Here is a 25,205-nt window from a genome sequence, read left to right as displayed (position 1 = left end):
TTAAGAAAGTTGTACCAAAAAAAAATTTTAAAATTGTGAGTTACATCCAAACATTTGGAAGCTCTAAGTAGAAAGCATGAAGTCTTAACTTGAGTTACTTAAAAGCTGGAGAATAGCAGTCAGGGGACAATGGTTCAGGGAGGTTTGTGAGCGAATTCTGCAAGCATTCCGGCTTTTTTCGTCAGCTATTGACACTTTGAAAAATAATGCTTCCTTCCCCACAGCTGGAATCTACTCCTCCTTGTCTGTCTTTGTGTCAAAAGATTTTTTACATGCTTCCCAACCACAGTTCAGGGTCACAGAAGGTGTGTGGCTGGTGTATAGCGAGGACACGCTTCTTGTTTTTCATAAAGGTGTCCTACTGTGCCAGAGGGATTTAAAAAAAAAAAACAAGAGTTTAATAAGACGAGCAGAACTGAAACCAGCCACACAAAGACACCGTAAGACCCACTTCTTTGAGAACCAAGAACAAAATGCATTTGAAGTTTGTTTAAAGGTTAAGTCATGTTTCTGCTGAACGGGGAATGGAAAACTTTTAAAAAAGAGACTTGATTCAGATGCTTACTGTATATGTTTAAATAATAGGCGTGGAATTTTTAAAAAACATTCTTTCTCAATTATAATAAGGTTAAAACATATAACAGAAAACTTTGTGATTTGCTCTTATTTAATACTTCTCTCTACAAAGCCCACAACTAAACATTTAAGTTTGATCGGTTTTAAAGGATCATTGGTGCAGTTAAATATAAATTAGAAGCACTGTATATCATGCTGGAGGTTTATTTTGATTCATCAGGATGATGTCTTTCTGTTTTAATAGCCTTAAAACACAATTTTTTTTCTTTCGAATATATTATTTTGTAAAATGGTAACTCTTCACAATACCAGCCACTAATTTTGATTGGATAGTTGATAAAGGGGGGATTTGATAAAATTGCATCTCAGACTCATGGGCTGAAGGGCTGAAAAATCATATGAAAATGTATGTGAATGGCACATTCACTAACTATAAGTTAGCATACATTTCGTACTACTGCAACTGTACAGAAAGCTTCTTTGAAGGGATGGGTTCTAGTTGATCCAGCTGGATCCTCCAGTGTCCCTTACCTGTATACAGGACTGTCATCTCTGTCACTGCTCGAACACACTCCTTTTTATTGCATAGCACATTGCAAGCTGTTATTACTGTTTTATACAGTTCCGTCACTTCCTGGGAACACAGACAAACATTATCCCAAGCATGTTGTTTTGTGGTTTCTGAAAACAGTGTGGTGTAACAGGGGTTTTTTTAACAGTTGCACAAACAAAGTTCAGGGCCAAGGCTTTTGAATGTGCAAATTACCAGGAAGAAGGGTGGGATGTCTGGAGCATTGGTTTTTACACCAGCTACTGATGGCAGCATGGGTACTCTGTCGACTCGAGCATTGATGTCTATGCTGTTTGCTACCTCTACTGAGATGTTCATGACGTTCAATGAAAACATGAGAATATTTGAGTATATAACACTATATACATTATGCATTGGAGACACATCACTGTCTTAGTGCTCTTAAACAGTAATGCAATGCTGGAATCTATCCAAAAAAGTAGAGCAATTCCTGCAGATAGAGTCTTGACTTAAGGTGAAGGAATATGAGCCTGTTAGTATGGAACAAAGACAACTTTGCCACTCTAACTTAGCTCAAAGTCTTATTTCCAATCAGCCTTATGGCAGAATGTTTTATACCTTCTGGGGGAGTCACAATGATTAAGATGGTAATTTATTGTAAATACTTGTAGAATTAGTTACAAGTTCAAAGAAAAAACTGCACGTTGTGATAAATATTACATAATGACCCTGTGAACTCAATTCTGTCAAGAGTCCAAGTACTAATTTTCTTAGAAGAATACAGCAATTTTAAGAATAAGTCTAGAAAAAAAACTACTCAGCTGGGAATAATCATTAAACTGTTGGCAGCAGGCTGTGTTTAATTATAATCAATCAGCATTGCGTTATTTGGGACCTATTGCTTGACTGTGCTCTAGCATATGTTACTTAGGTGAAGAGTGAATGGCGGACGAATAATCTGAAAGTAAATTTCAATGTAAAAAGAACTAAATTAAATAATAAAACTGTAAATTAGATGAAACAATTCACAACAATTTTAGCTTCAAAATTATTTAAATATAATTGTCTTCATTAATTCTTTCCTATGCAATTTAAATATCTTAAATATTTCCATATCTTATTCATTTCACAAATCCTTCTGCAGTAAAATGTTTGAGCTACACATCGATCAATGTTAATTGTTACACACTAATATGAAAATGGAACAAGCTGTAAACCCTGTCACACAGTTGTTTTTGGAGATCTGTGAGTTGAAGCAATTTAAGCAGGTTTGAAAAATGCTGTCCTGTGTCATGTTCTCCATCTAACGCAATCATGAACCCTTTGATAACAGCTGGCATAAAAATGTTAACAATTACTTACAGATTACAGCAATGCAATTCTTGCAGTAAATTCCAAATATGGTTCTTTAATTTACCATCCTGTCATAGGCAATGTCTTAAATAGAAGGAAATTAAGTGATTCTTTCTTGCTCATACCGAGATGGTAAAACAAGCATCTGCTGGATAAAAGATCATTATAAGTCTGTCCTCAGTGGCATTTGCAGTTTTTATAATCTGTACTAGAAAATGTATAAATAGATTTTTAGTTTATACCGGGGGGGGGGGGGGGGGTGTGTATGTGTCTGAAACAAGAATTATGAAAAGTGGATCAGTTAAAACAAATTATGAAACACTATTATACATATCAACCCATCATGCCATGCTCATTCTGTTTAATGTACTCAAACGGCATTATTACATTCATGTGGGTTGAAGTAGTTCAGGTGGGTAGTTCAGGTGGGCGGCTGCATCAACATGTGTAGGCTCCAAAGAAACAAGTAACAGGTTAATCCCATGCTGAAAACAGAAGAGAGAAAACACAACGTTTCAGCTGTGAAGCCTTCTTCAGGTGTGAATAAATAAACCTATTACTTGCTCTTTTATTACATTCATGACCACTTCTTTCTGTATACAACCATACAATTGTCCTCCATACATACATGTGTAAGTATATATATGTTCTTGAATAAAATGCACATGTATTTAAGTGAACAATAATAGAAAACAGAAGTTCTTCCTTTAGGCCTGATGTCCAAAAATAGCTACCCATTTATCCACCAAACACTGTATGTCACACTTATATTCAATCTTTGGAATTTGTAACAGCCTTTTGCATCCTTGTAACCTGAGCACTTCCTTTTTGCAAGTCTATTGCCAGTTCTGTTCTACTGTAACACTTGTCAAAATGTTTCAAGCTCTTTACCAAAATAAAACATTACATCAACTGGATCCCCTTAAACCTATATCTGTCCTATTTAATCAACAAATCTATTCCCCAGTTAGCAGTGTTGCGCCAATTCACCACTGATACAGGGTTCATGCAGAAAATAAGGTGCATATGAGCAACCCCACAGAAGAAAAGGCAAAGCATAAATGCCTGAGGCACCCAGCTCAGAACCCCCTGTGTGCTTCAACAGATTGTCCATGAAGGATTTAAGCAATTGCTTTCTGTCAGTTACATTGAACTCAAAGGCCACCACTGAAGGCATTGGTATTTGTGGAATACCAATTTCATTCTATATCCAGCAAAGGAAATCTGTTGACTTTGACTCTAACAGACACAACAAGACCAGACTGTTATTACTCACGATTTTATTTGGGGGCATATGAGACCTTTGCAAATGTATTTGTAAAGAGTTTTGTCTTGGGTAGTTTTATCAGAGCTGAATATCACTTCGGTTAAACTACAATCACCAGAATCCTGCAGAAAATGTTGATCTTGGTAGGCAAACCAAGTAAAGGTAGTCTTGTAAATAAAAATGGTGTGAGGTGAGACACAGATGGTACTGTGATGAAATATAATTTGGTCATATCTAAATAGATTTTTGTTTTACTATTTCACCATTTTTTTATTTAAATTTTAAATTAGTTTCTTACAGTTTTTATTATGAATATTGATTTATGAAAAATATTTTTTTCCTCAGTAACGAAAGGCCCAGCTGACAGAAATAATAGTAACTGACAGACACAAACAGGTTCACATTCAAAGATCAACATTTTGAAGTAAGTTTGTAACCCATTAAAACCTTGAAAAATAATTTAAATCAAGCAAGTAGCCAACCATTAATTATTTTACCAATGTTTTCCATTTATCTTGTTATGATGTAACACAATGTATTGACTACATACATTAGTGTTGTTCTCAACAGTTTAGTGCCAGCATTTTCTCAAGCTGCTTCAGCAGCTGCTCAAGGCAAGTTAATTAGTACTATTTAGCATAAATATTACCTATTAATCATAGCAGTAAAACAGCCTTTTCAGTTGGTAAAGCCAAAGTCTAACTTTAAAAGGAAAAAAATGATTGATTACTACCAAACACAAATCACATGATATTAGTAGTCTGAATGGTCAGAAGAGTACACAAAACACAGCTGTAGCTCTCTTTTTAAATATAGTCCTCACTTTATTATCAGAGGCCAAATAAATTCATCAGGTTGTATTTACAATGAAATGCAATAAATATGTTATAATAGTCATAAAAAATCGCATACATTTTAAATCATACTTGTCAAGTTGTTAGTAGCAAGTCATACACAATAAAGACTGCCCCTTGGCAGATGAGTAAATAGTACAACCCTACCAATATTGAGGCCCAAAGTTAAAAAATCACTGCCCCAAGGCATTGAGCCTTCTGTGGACTCCAAAACTCCAACTCCAATTTCCTCTGACGACCAATTCTGCGGCCACTTGTGTGATTAAAAATCCAGCACTGGAGTCAGCTGATTAACATTTCAGTTCCTTAAAAAAATGAAAAAAATCTTTCACTTTCGCAAATAAAATTACAGATTTTCAGGAAGGCATAACATCAAAAACAATGCAACAAAAAACATCTATTTTTTTTTAATTTCTGAAACAGAGGAGCTCCTTAAGATACATTCTAAACCAAGAGCTGCATCTGTCCAGAATACAGGCCATCTAGCCACAGCTAGCCTTCATCCTCTCTGACTCTTTTCTACATCCACTAACTCTATAGGGAATGATGGAAATTGGTTTTTATTCCCTTAGTCCTTGGTTATTTTTAAAAAAGCAAGAAAAATGTTCACATGACTTTGTTACCAATCATAATGTAATTGGGTGTCACTAAGACTATAAAAGACACTAAACATTTTTTAACTGTACAATAGGTCAGTTAGTACAAGAGCCTTTCATGTCAAGGCTAAGTAAATAATACCTGACTGGAACATTATAAATAGATATTAAGTTCCTCCTGAAATATTCACTAGCATTTTCATATTGTCTTGTGATCCAATTTTAAGGCACAAATGACACAAAAAGGAGGTTTATTTACTATTGAGAGACATAAAGTGAGGTGAATACCACACTCTTCGAAACAAAGCAGAAAAGAAGTGATTATAATTCCTTTTTTCTTCTGAAAGCACATTCTTTTCTGCTATCATTACAGAACAAATAAATACATTTTGGTCATTTGCAGTCAGAGTTTATGCAGTAATAAGCTAAATGTTTTACTCTGCATAAAACTATTTCATATTAATTTCCTTTTACTTAATTGGGTAATCACAAGCCAATTAATAACATTCTCCTTGGTCCTATTAAAGTACTGTTTTTACAATCAGCTGAGGACTAGTCCTTAGACAGCCAAGTCATTTATCAAGTAGTGTACACCTACTTTGTACCTTTAAAAAGTACTAGCTTTTCCACATGTACATATCTGGATTAACCTAATGTAGCAAAATGATTCAGCTATTCTGGATTATATAAACTGCGGGACAACAATTATATATAATAAAAAGAAAAACAGTGTTATTAAAAAACTACTGCATATTTTAAGCGATTGCATGTTGTCAAATACAGTCTGAAGATGTGGGAAATTTTAGACAGGTATGTCCAGTAATAGTCTTGGAGCTGTTATCTTGGCCAGTGATTCGATTCGCCTCATGTAAGACAATTAATCGCAGGTGTACAAGATTAAAAAGCTACTGTTTGTTAGGAATTTATTATTCCAATAATAGTAATCTGGGTTTTGTCCCATTACATAAACAGTGGTTTTCCATGAATGTGGGACTTGGATAACCTCAACAATTACTGTACGTGCCAGGCACGCAAGAACATGTTACACTGAGCTGCATTTAGGTCACAGGAGGATATAATATCACCATAGCTACCAGAAATTTCAACACAATCCATGAAGAAATGGCCGTTAGTCACATTGGAGTTAGGCGGATCCAAAAGCACTTTTCATAGAACTACCTTGAAAAACAGGGCCTGAATAAAATATTGCACTTAAAGCTAAGCAGTTAACTAAACTCACACACTAATGTATCTCTCTATTTTGGTCTCAATGATGTCCAGTCCCAGCAGATATAAAACAATCCATCCTTGTACTGGTAATCCCAAAATGCGAAGAGGCTTCCACCAAGACAGTGAGTCTGAATGAGCTTTCCGTTAACCCCTCAGAGGTTTCTCTTCTTCTGTTATCATTTTGAAAAGTAGCAATGGGAAGATGTAAAAAAAAACACCTTGGTTTCAGTCAATCCAGTATAAATAAAATAATAATTAAAAAAAAACAGAATCATCCAGCAGAATGGAGTTATTTCACACTCCTCAAGTACAAAAATAGAACATCTTTTTAAAAGTTCTGTAGTGATACTCTGAGGCGAGAGGGCCGAGTCTCTCGCACACCGACTGGGCTCCCGGCCTGCCTGTCAGTTGGAGCTGGGCTTCAAGCGCCGGGCCCTGCGAGTCCGTTTCGTCACCGTGGTGAAGCGGAATTCCGGGAGAGGGTCCACTTTCCCCTTCGGGTGACGTTTCATGAAGTGAACTTCTTGCTGGTTCTGTTGAGTCCTTGAACCTTTCTTGGGCCGCCCTTTCCTGTTGAAACCAAGGTACCAGCCTTTGTACTTGGCGGACACAAGCGCCGTGTAGTTGTTTTCCAGAACTTCTTCCACAAAGACGCACTCTGGATTCTTCCCTTGAAGCTGCAAGAAAAAACAGTGATAGATAAGACACCTGTAACCATCCAGTTTATTCACATATACTGTTTAGTAATTAGAATTCCACACATGTAAGTATCGTCACTGTTTATATTATATAGTGGACCATATAACTCAACCCATAAAAAAACATCCTTAACACTATTAGCCGTGTAAAATGTCAGGGAAATATTATCAAAAGTGTAACTTCTGCTGGTATTGTGTTTTTGCTGTCAAATTAAAGTGGAGAGTGACATGATCAAAGAAAGCTGTCTTATGTCAGGGGGATCTGATTATGACAGAACCTGATTAAGTCTTGTGTCTGACTCTTTCCTTAAAAAAAGACGCAAATAAAATACTCAAGATCCATGAACTGGTCCATCTCAGAAACAAATTAAAGGCAAAAGATACCAAGATTCTAAACAAGTTGAAATTTCTCTTCTGTTTTCACCGTGATCAATACAGTATCAGACTGACATCTTTCCATGTGCCAACACTTTAAAAACCGGTCTGCTTACAGTATTTTTAGTCTATATTAAATAAGTAAAGAAAAGATTGGAATGCACTATTTATGACTGAAAAAGAGTTTTTCTTGTTTTGTCGTTTTTTGAATAAAGGCACTAAGCATTGTTTTGTCTCAGAAGCTTTCTTTCGAGTTATGAACTCTTCTGATTGTATTAATTACAAAATGTATGTACACAACTTTATACATACAGAGACAAACTGTATGCCGTATAGACACAGAGGCAAACACTTTTGATGTGCACCAATCAAAATGCTTTTTCAAGAACACTTTCATTAAAATTAAAAAATTACAAATTACAAACCCAACCCAAATAAATTACCCCCTCACAGTGCCATCTAGTGAATTAGTGGTAGAATCACAATGCATTTTTCACCAGTGAAATTGCGTTTGCAAATGACAATATTGAGATCCACAACCCTCCTACTTATTATGGTACTATTTGACTTACAAAACTTTTGCAAATAGTTACCTGAAATTGTATCTCTTTATGGACAGATATGTCCTAACCCGAGCTTTGAATATGCAACTTCTGTTTTTGCCTGCATATCTTTTAAGCAGATATCATCCATCAACATATCAAGGTGAGTGTTCACAAGGATAGTTGCTTTTCAATTGGAGCACTCAAATGCATAAGCTCATGCTTCCAAATGAACTGTAAGAAAAACTCTGAATTGTTTCAGCTGTGCTAATCCACACTGGACCTCATCAAGATCAAAGCTTACTAATTGCAACAGGGAGGGAAAAAAAAGCATTTTCTGATAAATTCTACATCTGTTTCTAGTCATATTTTGTTGTGTTGCCTAAATAACGTGGTTCCTTTGCAGGTTTCACAAATTGAATGTTGTGTAACAGTTTCAAGGATGCAATTTTTAGAATCTGTCAATTATACATCCTTTTAGTTCAAACACAATAATTATGACAACCAACTATAACTAAGTACGACCTGCTGAATATTGTGCAATCTCGCTTGTCTTATGCTATAATTTTCATTCTTATGACTCATTTTGTTTATTTATTTCAACTACAAAACCTGGGTCACAAATGGATAAGATAACAAAAAGATAAGCCTTCACTGATGCTGTATTTCAAATTGAAAATAACAATTTGAAGCTCAGTATTTTACTCTGAACTTTAGTTTCTCTGTGAAGTTTAAAACAAATTGTGCCATGGAATTTCTGAATGAGTTCCACTGAAGTTAAAGGGTACTTGGGGCTTTGCCCAAAAACCACTTTAAATCTTGTGTCCATTGTTTTAGGGTGGGAGAATCATTCCAAAGGCAAAAGAAAATTTATTAAGTATGCTGTTATCAATAGCTGTGACACGTTTCCAGTTTTGCTAACAGACTCCAGAATCAAACTGTCCCTTTACAAGGTCGAATCATTTCTAAACTGTATTGACCATCTGCTCTATGTCTGGAGCATACTTTAAAATGTTTACACAGAAACGAAATACATGTAGCCTGTTTTTGGTCTAGGTTATGTCACAAAAGAAACATACTTTTTTAAAGTTTGAATTTTCCAAAGATAAACAAAACACCTACTCAAAGTGTTGCTACGCTAAGAATAATATTAAATATCTAACATTAAATGGAGGCCAAATCACAATTAATTTTTATCTGATGAATTGAGCAGCGTATGATCTGTTTGAAATGTGTCCAAAAAAGGCATCTTTCTCTAAACCCCCTAGTAGGTTATACCAGAACAGCTGTCACTCTGGCATCTGGAGGGAGGCTTTTTAGGGTGATTTAAAGAAAAAACAGGTACAGGAATTTACACATGGGCTAAGTTCAGCCATTCACATGAAGTTGCGTCACAGCATTCTGCTGCAGCTGATTCTAGTTAGCTTTCGCTTAGTGAAGGGAACTCAGGAGGAGTCTCCTCAGTCAGAGCAGTCTCTCAGCACATCCCCTCGGTTAGGACCAGTTATTTGGGAGTTCAGCACTGAAGGGAGTACATAAGTTTCAGTGCTCATCCATCGATTTAATTGGTTATACTAGTCTCTCTATTTAGGTTATTTGTACGAAAAAGAAACTGGGTGATGAGAAGCATTTTTAGCTTTCCCAATGAATAATCTATCAGTTTCTGTATTTTGCCATGCATTTACCCCCACCCCCCCCAACACACAAGTGGGCTCCCTGTCTGAAATGCCAGTTTGCTCCATTGGAAAAGGATGTGAAAGCTCTTGGATGTGAGCACAGGATGCAGCCACTGGGTTAGGGTGAAGGAATCCGCTTATAGCACCAGGGGTGGTTACTGAAAGGCATCTCTGGCCAAACAGGATAAGCTGGGCATGTTTAAAAAGCAGGTATAAGACGTCCTATGGAAAGAAGAGACCATAGGTTTCTCTCACCAGGAAGGGAAGGGAAAGGAAAGAAAGGAAAGGGAGGATGCACCTGTGAGCATACATCCATTGGTTAAAAACAGCTGCTAAGGAGCCCTATGGGTCATAAATCCATTGGTTAAAAGAAAGCAGTAGCCAGGGACCATGTCTGCGACTCAAAGCTGAGAAAGAGATAGCTCCTGGGAGGCAGCCTGGAGAAGAAAAGATCTTTCTCAGATCCGAAATAGAGACATTGTCAAGGAAGCCGGTTCTGACTCCCGTTAAATGCGTAGTTTAAGACCCTATGCGTGACAGTATAATCCGGAAGAGTCTGGAGGATATCAGGGAAGGCATAGCAAGGTAAGGTCAGGATGACAGACAGGGGATGGTGACTTGAGTGATCTGGTGCTCAGGGGGCGTGAAGTAAGCTAACAAGTCCAAGGAAGTCCAGAAGGGAAAATTGTGGGCGTGGTCCGTAATCCAAAAGCTGGGTGGTCCATCCATGACAAAGACAGTTAACACAGGGAATGGGAACGTGGAACCAGGAACGTGGAAGGTTAAAATCATAACGAGACAAGGCGCTCCGAGCCCCGGACTCAGAGGTCAGGACGTCGTGGTGAAGCCTATGCCCTTGGACCACTCCTGTGCCCGGTGGTAGGCAGGCTTCCAGGCGTCTGTCTTCCAAAGCTGAGCCCAGAACTGCAGAGATGCCAGGCTTAAATGGGGAAACAGGGATAGGAAACAGCTGGGACAAATAAAGCTGGGAACACAACGAGAAAGGTAGAAGCACCCTCTAGAGGAGTGATGACGACCATGACAGAAATGTCCTATGAGAGGAAGTGATGTTAATGATAATCCTAGAGGGGTTATGGATAGAGATATCTAACCTTCCTCTACTCTTACTGAAGGTAGGATGTCTGGTTCTAGAGGTATGGTAGCTCTAAGTGTGCAAGGGGGAAGGCTTTGTATAGTACAGACTCTTGGAGCAACAAAGCCCCAGGAATGTCGAAGCATAATCTAGCCACAGGTCAGCTAAATCACCACATAAAAAACTGTAACTGAGGAACAGTGGGTGACAGTTGGAAGGCTGTTATAGCGCTAGTTATGCCTGTCATGACTGGAGACCTGGTGTGCTTGGTGGCAGCAGTGGGATGGTGGCATCCTCTGGTGGCCTGAAACAGAAGTGACACCCCAGGGACGAAGAGTGGACTGAATCGACGCCCATAGGACCATAAGTCATTGCTGTTAAATAAACAGAAATAGGGAGAGGACTTAGCAGTTTAAGTCCAGCAGTCTGTCTGCATTCAGATCAAGTCACTCCTCAAGATCCTCTTGTTGATAAGAAAGAGTGAAGAGGAGTAAGAGGACCAAGCAGAATTCTGTCCTGAAATCTGATCTGTCTGATCTTGGGTTCATAGCCTTGTACTGGCATTGAAGACTCTGGGCAGTATAGTCTCACCAAATAATGATGTTCCCTGGACTGTGGAAGTAAAATCCAGCTGTAGGTCAGTGAAATTGAGATGTAAAAATGTGTAGCTGGGAAACGCTGTGGGTGGGGGGTGGCATGTTGTAGGTTGTCACAGTGCTCATCCCTCTGATAGGAGGGGATACAGTATACAGTTACATTCAGTTTTAAATATTACATTTTTAATTTTCAAAAAGTTGCGCATACATATGCGAGATAAAAACAACTCATTTTTCAAGTAACAAGCAAAAAGATTACAACCATGTCAACACACCTTGTACAGGGTCTCTGCTGCAGAAATGCTTACCTTTCCAATAATCTTGCCTTTGTTGGTCATGCAGATGTAGTACCCACTTTCTTTCCCTTTTATTCGGATATGGCTCCCAAATGTTTCTGTTTCTACCACCAGGAGAGCTGAATGTAAAAAAGAAAAGCTTCATGAGTAAAGCTTGAACTCAGTGCAGACACATACATAAGGGTAGAATTAAAATCAAGAGATTTCATGACAAAATTGCAGATAAGTGAGGCCTCACTGTGCACCATTTTAGTCACCATGTAATAGAAAAGATATTGCTCCTCTGGAATCAGCCTAGAGATGAGTAACCAGCTACATGTCTGGGCTGAAGGAAACAAACCTTTTTAGTCTTGAACAGTGAAAACTATGAGAGGACATGATACAAGTTTTCAAAACCCTCAATGACAAAGTGGATTTCTTATGAATCAACACTGAAACACAAAGCAGAAGACACACATGGAAACAATGATGAAGTGCACTCAAATATGTGAACGAGAGGGTCTTCTTTACCCGAGGACTGGTGGGAGTATAGAACAAGCTACCCAGCTATGCTGCGGAAGCTTATACCCTGGTTTCCTTCAGGAAACAGCTGGATGAGATCCTTGAAGCTATTAGCTACCAATTGGGCTATAAGGCCTCCTGTCATTTGTTATCTCTCCAAAGTTCACAGCTCTTAGGGAGTACAAGGCAGCACAGTGTGTACAACATACAGTATGTGCTGAGGGTGCTTATTGTGAACTAACACAGTGGTTGATGAGGATGCTCTGGAATCAGTATAGAGAACACCAACCAGGTACATTACCAGGCTCAAAGAAATGTCCTCCACTGATGCTAAAACAACTGAGTCATTTAAACCTTGAGCAGAGAAGCCAAACATAGGACACAATAGAAGCATTCAAAAGTCACTAACAAAATGAACCAAGTGAACCACAATCAACAGTGAAATACGAACCAGGGGGCACAGGTGGAAACTAATGAAAACCTACACATAAAACTGAAAACAGGAAGGCTGACTTTACACAAAACTTTGTAGGAGTCTGGAACAAACTATGCAGCCATGATGTGAAGCCAATACTTTAGCTCCTTTCTAGAAATAGCTGAATGAGATATTCAGGTCAGTACTACTAGATGGTCTGGAGATTGAATAGCCAAAATAGACAACACAGTAAATCCATGAAGCAAAAAAAAAACACACACAGGCAAAAAAAGAGTCTTAGGCTTAAAATAGAGAAAGAAGCACTTAAATAGTTGGTAAGTTCACAAATGCTGAATAATACTGTTCACTGCTGAGCATGAGGTTCATAAACAGATATGACATCCCATCCCACACAAAAGAAAAGTCACTTTCACATTATTGTGCTCTTCAAAACAAGACAAATATACTGTACATTCCAGTTGCTGACAAACGTAATTTTAAACAATGATACTAATTAATTTAGGTCAACTATATCTTTACAGGGTTTATTGAAAACAGGCCTGATTCCACAATTTAAGTAGCAGCATTATTTATCCTGAAATCTGTAAATGTCTTCACAAGCCACAAAACAACTGAGGAATGATTTACTCATATGTTGTATCTTTAAAACAAACTCATGCAAAGAAACACAGTATGTGTTGTTACTTGTAGCACTCCAGCTTTCAGTTGTATTTTCTTTTAGAAAAATTGTGTTAAACCTTCTGTGAATATAGGTCACTGATTCAGCCTTGTGATTTGTATCCAAGATTCCAGGTAAATGAACAGTACAGACAGGCAGTGCCAGCTCCCTTTTCAAATTGCAACTGAACAGAGACACTGAAAAAAGGTATTTCAAATTAAGAGTTGAAACACTTTTGTCTGTGACAGCACATATGTTGGCATACTTTGTTCAATCAGTTTGAAGCAGACCGTCTTAACTAATGGCAGGAAGAAATAAAAAATACATTTTTCGAATATACAGCAAAAAGTCTTGAATTTCAATCGAGGGATGTTATGCTAAAATCATACCAAGCTTTAGTAACACCTTATTTAGAATAACGTGCATGGTTTTGGTCACCTCGTTACAAAAAAAAAATTGCAGCTCTGGAATCAGTCCAGAGAAGAGCAACCAGATACATTCCAGGGCATAAAAAATGTCCTACACTGACAGGCAAAAAGAGCTGAACCTTTTTAGTTTGGAACAGAGATATGAGGAAACTTGATCCAAGTATTCAAAATCCTGAAGCCATTGATAAATTCAACCAAGCGGAATGTCTTCAGAATCAACAGTGAAAAGAAGAACTAAGGAGTAGAAAACACATCAAAGAGCATCTGAAAATGAGAACAGGACTCACTTCTTTACACAAAGGGTTGTGGGAGTCTACCCTACCCTGGTTTATTACAAGAAACATTCAGATGAGATGCTCAGAACAAGTAGCTGTTATTATCCAAATGGGTCAGATGGGCCAGATGATCTGGTCTCATTTCTAATCTTTCACCTGTTTCTTACCATCCTTTTTGGTGTTAACCCTTCCATTCTGTTTATGCCCTCACAGAGCTTGAGCTTGAGAATGTTATATTTATGCCAGCACATGTTTTACATGTGCATATCCATTACAATATCTCAATACGTTATTATACTATTCACCTTAGAACCTTATTGTCCACATTTATGGCTGTGCCTCATAATTCCAATTCATTTCCCAGTGACGTCCAAAGTAAAAATAACGTAATCTGTGTGATATCAGAAATGTTTTTAGTTAACATATTTTTGATGATGATGATGGTGAATTCATCTAATATTTATGTTATAATGGGAAGCACACCGTTCTCCATGCTCTCCGCAGTGAACGTAGATACTTCCTGAGACTGACAAAACTTTCAGTGCAGCAACTTTCACCACAGCTCATGGCCTGGGCTGTACGCACTGTGAGCACAGTCATGTTGTTTTCTGAGTGGAAGGACTGAGCTTAAAGAAAGTACTGCATGAAAAGCACCTTCAGGATTTCACTTCACTGGCAGGTTTTCAAAATAACACAGAAACACCCATTCAGATGCTGAGATTGCAAGAGGAAACAATTACAATAAGTCCTACACCAGCACATTTTAAGAAGAGGAAGATATTTCTGAAAATGATGCTGAAAATTTAAAATATCTGTAAGAATGTAAGTGTAAGAACAAAACTACCTTTCAAAGCATAAGGCAAAAGTAAAATTTAGAGAGCAAAACAATTCATTTCAAACCGATAGAAAAATATTTTAAGATATGCTCATTTTTAAGGCTGTAACTTTCTGTTCTTTAAAAGAATGAAATATTGTCCGTGGTGCTTTCAATAAAATATTTCAAATTGTTGAACAGCTAACGTGTTTGGATATGAAGCAGGCTACTCTTTTCTCTGTCACTACCTTCCTGTTTAAAATGACCCTCAGGGTTTTTATCACAGTCTTGTCCTGGTGGGGAAAATCAGCTTGAACTTTTCAGAAGGTTCAGCATTATGTTTAGGGGTCTCTTTAGTACTTGTTCACTCAATTAAAAGGTTAAAGATGGTCTATCTGTTTAACACACTGGGGATTAGAGTTCGCCCTTAGGGCTATGGAGGAGCTTCTTTGAGCTGCACTCCTTTACTGAGACTTTAACGTCTGTCGCTCCACTGAACACCACAAGTGGCAGAACCAGTTACTACTGAAGCCACAAGTGGAAGAAAATTAGAAGGCCTCCTTTTGTTCGAAAAAAAAAAACGCATTAAGAGCTTCCAGTGAACTTCCTGCAATAAGAAATCGCAGACTCTTTCCCAGACTAGGTGAGCTTCAGATTCAAAAAGGAGGTAAATCATTTAGAAAATGGTTGAAAGCTAAACTCGAAGGCTCCTTTTATGTCTTTGACGAGACAGTCTGAAGTTTTTTTTTTAACAATGGAAATAGAATTAAATCTTAGAAAAACTTCATCCGTTGAGTGGTAAGCAAACCCTGGCCAATTTGAACAATTGGCTAACCTGGTTTTCTGTGTGAACTCTTAGTGTATGAAGCAACCACTTTTAAAGAAACTGATTTAAAAACAAGAAACTTGTGAACAAATTAGCTAATGGCAATTATATAATCTGTCCTAATAACAAGATACAATAGTGCCTTAGGTACAATAGAATAACTTTATAAATAAGAAGCAAATGTAGCTTAAAAAAATATAGGTTTTAGAGAGCAAATGGCAAAAAATACATGTTGATTTGACGTAAGAATTTGTGCTAAACTGTGAACAACAGCAATAATTACAACACGCAGATGTATAAACTCCTCAGAAATACAGTCTACTAATACAGCAGTTGTGTGACTTCTGATGAAGGTAAGTATACAATTGTATCACATTCATGAGGCCTCTGCAGTGTACTGCATTACAACCACAGAGACATGAGCTTTAGACTGCATTTATCATCAATTAAACTCTGTACCCTAAATCGGTAAGAGTTGCAATCAGTAATTTGGGATTAATACGAAAAGGCTTAAAAAGATTTTAACTCATCTAACTCAAATTATTTTGACAGTCCCCTCGTTTAACATTTAGGTCTCTTGAGAATTCTTAGAGGTTGGACTATTTAGCTAGCCTTTCTCATTCAGGAATACCTTTATTTAAGGATCTGTATTCATTCCTCTCCCCATTTCATTGTGTAGAATTTTCTTAGTATTATAACTTCCTGCGCAGATGTGCGAAAAGCGTGATATTGTCAGCAAACCCAGTCGTGGTGTGAAATCCCGACTGACCTTCACCGCCAGCTGAGTGACAACAAGTGCCATGATCTCGTCAAGAAAACTGGCCACACAGTCAGCAATCTAGCAAAGCAGAGTTTCTTCCTTGGCTCAGAAGAAATGCTCTGCTTGTTACAGAGAGGCATGAGGTTCTCTCACCCTGGCGGAGACAGTGGTTCTCCAGATCAGGAGCTGTGCTGGCAGTGCTCATGGGAAAGCCTGGCTCTGCTTCCACTCAAGCTGTAACAAGCTTGTGGGATGACACAGAAATTCAGCCCCCATGGGGAATCACATCTGTGAACTCAATATAGCTCAACACAAATTTTGTTCTATCTCAGTGTCTAATACATAAATTTTTGTTGTGTATGTCGCAGTGAATAATCCATGTGCTAAACCAAAAAGTTTAAAAATAAGGAGACAGTAAACTTTATTTAAAGATAAATAAGAACAATACACTAAAGAATAGCAAGAAATACTTAAAATAAGAAAGACACCAGGCTAATGTTGAGTGCTCAGCTGGTAATACATTAGCAAATTTCCGTATTGTGTGGCAAATGTGACTTGAAATGCTTCATTTCCTCACTGAAGCTGGGTAACTGAGCATGTGCTGATTCTCAGAAAAGACAGCCAATTCATTTACTGTTATATCAATTTGATTAATAGTCTTTTATGGTTTTTAAATTACTGGTTATATCACCCAACTCGTTTATAATTATGTTCCAATGACACTGCTACCTTCAGGAAATGTTTTTCTATCACTAACAACTTGATGATTATGAAAGTAAACGGCCTTTCACTGCAGACAATGGAATTGCACATTGAACAGCAGTGAAGTTAGAACTGCAACGAATATATTTTTTTGTACCTTCAGCTTTTCGTCAGTCTTAAATTGTTAAGTTTTGCTATTAGGATTCCTGCGTAACTGGAGCAATTCTAACAGTATTAAAAATGGCAACGCAGGAAGTGTTACAAACAAGAATCAAGCTCATCATCGCGAAAGAAAAGGAAGTTAAACTTAACTTCAACCGTGTCCGTTTAAATCATTTACAGCACCGTCCATCACATGCAATGTTGCTTTCTTTCAGAAATAAACTAAAACTGGACGATGCATATGATTTCACTGTCCCCTCATCAGCCATAAAGGGCCATAATTGCTGTGGTGTTGTTGCTGGCTGTGCCAATTCAGAAATCACTGTGACAGCCTGAATCAACAGCCACAGAATTCAGATTGCGGCCTGTGCATTCTAACCACTGATGGCTCTCAATACGGACTGTCACTGAATTTATTGCTCAGACAGGATTGAGAACGGGTCTGCTCTGCACAAGCACATGCTCGTACCATACTTGCCCCCATCGTCCCCATTGGCGTTGATCCTCTTCCCCAGAATCTGGACGTGCTTCCCAGTCGTGCGGCTATAAAGCTGATATATCCGGATCTGCTTCCGGCTCAGGTCATCTGGGGTCCCTGTGCGATTCTCAACGTACACCCGAAAGTCAGCAGACGTTTGCTGCGACTCCTTGAAGTGAATTGCGGAAACAAAATCACAAAGAAATTCTGAATTCATGGTTGGCGAGCAGTGCAGAGATCACCCCAGCAGGGTTCAAACATCTCACACATAACTTGAGATGCAAGATAACACATTGAAGAGCCAGATGCACTTCAGACAGACTGGGTACAAAGTCCTCCCCTGCAGGTTTGCAAGGTAGAATTCTGGACCAGTTTACTCTTCAATGTTTTGACTAGAGCCTGTAGTATTGATTCGCAGCTGCAATTACGTGTTTTCATTACCTTGAACTCTTAATTACTGAAGTTGATGACTGCGCCAATAGCAGCATGTGGCATTTTATGAAGAAAATGACAGAATATTCTCTAGATATTGGACTGACCCTTCATGCGAAAGGAGGAAGTCTTATCATGCACACAGACATTTTATTTTAGTTACACAAAAAGCTCAGGCACATGCACTTTAAGTCATGTTATAAAAGCGAGATTCCACCTACATTATAGCCCCTGTGACAGGAGACCTGTACAGATCCTAAGCCTGGGCCCCCCTATACAATGACAAAACAAATATCTATCTCGGTTGGAGTTTTCCATAGCAAGTGGGTAAATTCTACCAACCCAGGGTTGGCAGAGCAAAACTGGGCAACAAGACATGCGCGTGTGTCACAAAACCACAAGTAACGTAAAAAGGAAGTCTTCACTTTTAATTGGCATGATTTCTTTTTTAACCATAAATGCCATTTCAGATTATGTGTTATGTGCCCTATGAGCCCTACTAATCAGTTTTGTGGATTAGACTGAGTCAAACACAGAAATAACAGGACAAAGGGAAGAATGGTCTAACACCCACATAAACCGTCCACAAATCCATGTCTTTACATGTCTTTATAGGTGATTGAGGAGAGAAAAATCTATATTTTCAACTCTTTGGTTCTTTCTTTTTGCCAAGACCTAATCCCTGAACTGTACTGTTTAGTAATTATACAGTGTTGGCCTTTTATGTGGCTTCTCTCAGGTGGCTAATTATGTACACATTACATACTCAGGCTCTTTGTTATTTTAACCTCAGTGAATTAATGACATTTATTAAACCAGAATGGAAATAGATCTTTACTTGAAAAACTCCAGTGCAGAAAGCACTCTGAAAACACAATTAATTTCAAATCATATTGAGATGTCTTTAACAGAAGATGCTGTTTAATTTAATTCTTAACTAAATATCCAACAGGCTCTAATAGTGAGGTCCAACCTTTATATATTAAAGCTTTCTCTAGATTTTTTTTCCTGTCTTACAACCTGAACCAACCACAGAGATAAACGTATCAAGTAATTCCACAGATGTTTAAAACAGACCTCTTTCTTGGGTTTAATTCAGGCTTTTTTCATATATTCATTTTCGTTTTTTTGGGAAAAAGCGGTTTCCCAGTACACCAGAGCCTCCGCGTTTGAGCTGTTTTTAAAAAGGAATTATTCACATTTCACACATCATTAAAAATCATAAAAGTAATATTTATGAAGTCACAAGCAAAGGTCTGCATTTCTTTTTCAAAACAAAAGCAAACACCTGACATTTTTGCAAATGGAATTATGTTAGTTTCATTTTTTAGCGATTTAATTTTTAACAGACTCTCTTTAGTCATTTTATTGAGAAAATGACTGTATTATTAGAGGTATTATTAGAGGTGGTTACAAATGTCATTCTTTTTTTATACTGTGTGAAAGGGATAAAGAGCAAGTCAAAAGCTACCAGGGGATCCTAGAATCACATTCTGATTTTGTTTCTCAGTAAGTATTGAACACTTCGCTCAAAGTACCAGAATATAAGAGAACAAAAGATCAACACTTTATGTTGAAACAGTAAAACTCATTGGTAAGGTTTGGGGGAAAACGTGAAAGCATGCAAGTGGACAGGTGAGAAAGTGGACTTGCGCCTGCAATCAGTGAAAATAAAATGTAACATTTCGCCAATTATACAACTATTGACACCATTATAGATGTGCATCACATATATGCCATTATTTATCCTATTATTTCTTCATTATTTCTCCCAGCCTGTTCTTTTAAAATATGCTAACTAGACTGTAATAATCCCTTGCTTCTGAGCATAACCATTGATAGCCACTATAACAGAACCACTATGCTTCAGGGAAATGAACGTTTGGGAAACCATTTCAAAATGTCAAAACCTCTGAGTTAAAATAAAACTCAAACGTGTTTTATTTTAGCAGGCTGTATATTCAAATACAATCCTATACAAGGGAAAAATAGACAGGAGTTATGGTAAAAAAAATATATTCAAAAACCTCAGAATTTACTACTTCTAAATTTAGTGTACAGAGTGCTGAAACTACAACAGTGAAGCAGAAACATGCATCTTTGCCACAGGATCCAGATTCACCATGACTTTACCTCATTTTTAAATGCCTTAATTGATTAATATAGTTTCCCTTTCAGTTTGTACTCCATATTCTTCTACATAAATTAAAATAAATAACTTTGTGACTTTATTTCTACTGCAACTGAACAACTTAATGTCGATCTGCCTGCATTAAATTTGTGTCAGAATATGTACAGGTGTTTTGCTCAGCAATTCTAATATATATATATATTTATTTCTTGAAAGAGTCAATGTGTAATGCGATGTCAAAATGTACTGTATATTTAATCTTTTTCTGCAAATCTGCACTTAAAGCACCGGTAATTCTAAACAGTGTGAATTAAAAATAATCTCTGCTTACAGTATGGTGTTGTCTCTGCCACGTCCTTCGGAACAAAAACAGCAGTTATATAACAGGGATTCATCTCTTATTTCCTCAGATTACGGACAAACCCAGGCTATAAACTACCCGAACCCAGATGGAATTCACCCTGGTGGTTTTATCACACACAACGCAAGGTGATTATAGAGACTGGGCGTCTCATGGCCCTTGTTAACAAAATCGACTGATTTAAACAGAAAACTCAAACGTGTTGTTGGCTGACTTGCTTTTCAATTGCAAATTCGCTAGTCAGAGAAAAAAAATGGAATGGGATAGATCATTTACCAATGTCAAGTACTGCATTTAGTGTTTTAGAAAAACGACATTAGGTGATAACAAGAACATAACCAATTCTGCAAAGCTATTCAACCCATCTGTCTCTTTTTGTGGTTAACTCATCTTCATCCGAATATCGCATCCATTCCTATCTTGAAAGAAATTGGGAGCGCCTGCGACTCTAAAAATAATACGATATTCTTAAACCCATGCGCTACCCACAACAAACTACATCTGTACATCTTGGTAATTCCGTCTGTTCTAGTAATAAAAACGAGTTTATAATCACGTTGCGAATTTAATGAACACCTGAGCAAACCTAAAAGGACAGTTTATTTCCTTAGGTTTGTAATGCCTAGAGAATAAAGATAATGACCAGTACCTTTGCAGTGGTGTATCTGTTAACATCCGCAATACCCTCTTGATCTGTGAATATTTGACATACGGTTCTGTATTTCACAACTGTGACTCAAATTAAGACAGAGCCTGTTAAAGAAAATTATAACTGGGCTGCATTTAACTACCTCAGCGAAGAACTATCCATGTTATGTAACGGTTTACGTTTTTACCAAAACACGCTATACGTTCGTGTATAGTTGTGTATTACATTGTTGGACGAAACAAATACAGACATTGCGCAAGAATGTCTGCATTAGGTTACAGGAATCCACATTGAAAAACGATTTTCAAGGTGGTAGAATGGGGAACTTCATTTTGATTATCGCAAAATGACTCTAAAAGCCTATGTTAGGCTTTAAATTTAAATAATTATTTCGCGTAATTTAATTCGGGAAACGCTAAATCTAAATCGATTACATGACTTTAAATTTAAACACGTCGACTTTCCAAATGTGTAAGAAAGAGGGTTTTCGTATCCTAATATAGTTAATGGATTTTGTCTAATATTGTACGAATATTTTATTTTCTTGAGTTTGCTTTTGCTTATTAAAAGTAGTCTACCGTTTTCAATAAATACAGAGTGAACAGGGAAAATGCTTCACAATGCAATAAACCTTTAAGATTTAAGGTAACCCAATTTTGTAAGTACAGGCAGTGGTCTGATTGGTGAATTTAATCAATTTCCCTTCTGGATCAATAAAGTCTTATCTATCTAATTCGGGAAAATGATAAGTACAATATAAGTTTTTACTCCCAATATAAGGGAGTAAAAAAAGATGAGTCTTTTATGTTTTCTTAAATATCGGGCTTTATAGTCACTTTATTGATAACGCCATTGTAAAATTTAGCGTTCTTGAAATTAGCATCGCAATATTTGACATTTTATGTTATATCTAAGCTTGTAATATCCAAATCTAATCTTTATTTTTCAAATGCTAGTTTAAACGCTTGTTCTGGTGAGAATTCCAGCGTTCACAACCTTTTGTCCCTTTAATGCATCTTTATTAAAATAGTAAGTAGGATGCAGTTACTCTTAAATATGGTACTTGTTACAAAGTAGCCCCTTTCCGCATTCACCTTTTATGATTCATTTCTTCTTTTTAAAGAGAACTTGGTCCTGTTGAGATTTTAATATTTTATAAGATATTTTAATCCTAAGAACGTGTCGTTACCCGATCTACCTCAAGTGAAATAGAATTCCACTGAAGACTGTTACTTTCACAAAAATTTTCCTTGACACAGAAAAATACAAAAAACACGAATGATTTAGGCAAATCTACATAAACGTAAAACGAATATTTTTGTAAAATCGGCATCATTCACGTATCTCACATTTCTAATACAGAAACGAGTGATCAGCTTATATAGGCATAATTTCCAAATTGGTATACCTGTACAACTCAATATGTGTATCAACGTGTTCAAAAAGCAATTAACGCAACATTCGCATTTACATTTCGAGCCACATCAGTGAATAAGATAAAAATACAAATTGTACATGAATGAATGTCAGCCTTCGACCCTAATCTAATATATATTATTACTTCATCAATCTCATAATGAAATTATTTATGACGCATTTAATAGAACTGGAACAAATCACTACCTTTAACAACACATGTTGCCCGAAACTTCACTTCTGCGTTTAGCAAAATGTGTGCGAGTAGGCTGCAGGCTCTATTCACAGGAAAATTCAAATTAATTGCTTGTAAGACTAAATGTTATTGATTTGTGAGGTTTAAACAGAAAATACACAATTCCACTCCAATATCAACCTTTCCACAAACAGCATGCGAAACATAAAGTGCCCACAAAATGACGAAAGAAGAATAAAAACTTCTGATCCGAGAGCAAGCAGTAACGCACTCTTTCAGAACTCTGGATTAGTAGTTCCCTTTCTAAATTAGCAATTATAGGTTTGTTAAATAAGATAACCATGACGAACTGATCGGAGTGGATGCAATGCTTAATTTGCAATCTTTGTTGAAGTATGGTGAAAACAGTTCTGTAACTTCATTAAAACGAACAAGCTCCAAACTCCAAATACATATTAAGCGTATTATATATAAACTAGGCAATTTAATAATAATAATAATAATCCTACCTGTACTTGAAAGTAGAGGACTAGGAAATGTAAGCACCTGGTGGAAGAAAAAATAACAAATCAAATGTGATTACACAGAATAAATATGCACCTGGATAGCAACTAAATCCTAGCCTTTAGCGACTTCTATTGGCAAGAATGCACACACTAAATGAATCGAAAGAAATAAAAATGGAATCCTTACACGTAGATGAACCTTGAAGGGAGAAGAGGCATCTTGAGTTGCTCAGATACACCTGTTTCCACCGTTTTCCAAAGCCCAGAGGTAACCACAGAGATGGCCACGCGTTTTCTCTACAATAAGTATCCGGGAGGTTTCCTGGAATCCCAGCGGAAGGATAAAATTATGAAGTAAAACCGTCCCAACTTTTGCAACATTAGGTGCTTCCTTGTTTTCAATGTATCGGGGTGAAAAAAAAGAAGTTTGGAGATATTTTTTCTTGTCTTCGTAGTTAACTTCCCACGAGCTGCCTAAATCAGAACATAATATTGTGCACAGAAGGAAGGATTTAATTTGTAGTCACCGCACTGGCAGATTTCTCCTTGCGGACAAGAATGCAATACGATGAGTGCACTTTTCTCTCCTTAAAGTGCGCTGCTCCACAGATAGAACTTCAATTCCGAATTTACCTGGAGGGGACATCTAAATGTACACCTTGCGTGGGTCATTTTTCCCTCTTTCTTCAAGTCAATTGCTTTAAACAAACACAAAATAAATACAAATAAACAAGTGGTATCAGAATAACGATCACCTCCGGTGGATGCCTCGAATTGGATTGGATTTTGCCGAGCTATCCATTACATGCAAACATAAAATAAAGAATAACAAAATGCTACAGCCAGTTCTTTTACTACGGGAGATGGTGTAATGTCTGCCAGTGAAGTATCTGCGCCTTTGGATTTGGGTACAGAGAGTTTTTTTTGTTGGTGGGTGGAAACTTGTCAGTGGTTTGCACCTGATAGGACAATCTATGAAAGACCATCAGGGCAGTTTTTGAAGATTTTTTTTCGCCCTCTTTCCAGAGTGATTATGTTTGGGAGGGAGGGGGTGAGGGAGGTTACTAATTGTCGCATCTATTTTTTCTGCGGTTCATGTTTATTTTCTGGTAGTCATTTAATAACCACTGTCGGATACCCCAAGAGTTTTCTGCAGGTGCATTTCTGAAGTGGACAAAACGTGAAGACATTACTCACCTAGTAAGACTGATAGCAGCCTTGAAGGCATGATGGTATTCAATTATCTGTTTGTTTTAATAACGTAAGTATCTTTGTATTTATGCATTTACTGTTCTTTGCATGTTACGATTCCTTTAATGAGAGCGGCTTGTTTGTTTAGTGTTAACGGAATCTTGGCACAAATAGAACCTAAAATGTGAAACTAGACGTCATTCTGCAAACAGAGAGGAGCTATTGACGATTTACGGTGTTAGTAGTTTCAACTAGCAATAATCGCGCCTAGGGTAATCCTCATAGGTTACTATACTGCACTGCGCAACGTTAGCCCAGTTAACAGTATAAATTGAACTGGACGACGTAAAAATAACATTGAACGTTTACGGTAAATGGCGTTACTTGTAAATTGTGGTAATAAAATGTGGTCTTGGTTCAAAAACATTTGTGGTTGTGAATCTATCGATACCCATTTATTTAAGCAACTCTGGGAGGGGTGAGGGATTTGTAGATTGAGTGCACCTTTCCCAGACGCTATAGAAATGCAGGTGGCTGTGAGGTCTGGTTTCTGCATGGTGTGAGAGTACTATTTCTCCATTTAAATGAAAGAGAAGTGT

At 37.3% G+C, this 25,205-nt stretch overlaps 1 protein-coding gene across 1 annotated transcript; it reads right to left on the bottom strand.

Annotated features, from left to right (window-relative positions):
* Positions 1-4,527: 4,527 nt before the first annotated feature.
* Positions 4,528-23,634, bottom strand: fgf24 (fibroblast growth factor 24). Its single transcript, XM_088921329.1, has 5 exons — positions 23,603-23,634; positions 23,419-23,455; positions 17,716-17,893; positions 11,697-11,803; positions 4,528-7,085 (listed from the first exon to the last, which is right to left on the bottom strand). Exons 1-5 carry the CDS (start codon positions 23,632-23,634, stop codon positions 6,813-6,815), a joined length of 627 nt encoding a protein of 208 aa, XP_088777455.1. The 3' UTR covers positions 4,528-6,812.
* Positions 23,635-25,205: the final 1,571 nt, after the last annotated feature.

This window comes from Atractosteus spatula, chromosome 1, assembly GCF_055471065.1.
Source record: "Atractosteus spatula isolate fAtrSpa1 chromosome 1, fAtrSpa1.hap1, whole genome shotgun sequence".
NCBI lineage: Eukaryota > Metazoa > Chordata > Actinopteri > Semionotiformes > Lepisosteidae > Atractosteus > Atractosteus spatula.
This window is presented reverse-complemented; position numbering and strand designations above follow the sequence as displayed.

Coding starts and splice junctions, on each gene's coding strand:
- fgf24 (XM_088921329.1), bottom strand. CDS start 23,634: ATGCCTCTTCTCCCTTCAAGGTTCATCTACGT. Junction 23,456..23,602: donor CCTTCAAGGTTCATCTACGT/GTAAGGATTCCA, acceptor TTCTTCCACCAG/GTGCTTACATTTCCTAGTCC. Junction 17,894..23,418: donor TCCTCTACTTTCAAGTACAG/GTAGGATTATTA, acceptor ATTCACTTCAAG/GAGTCGCAGCAAACGTCTGC.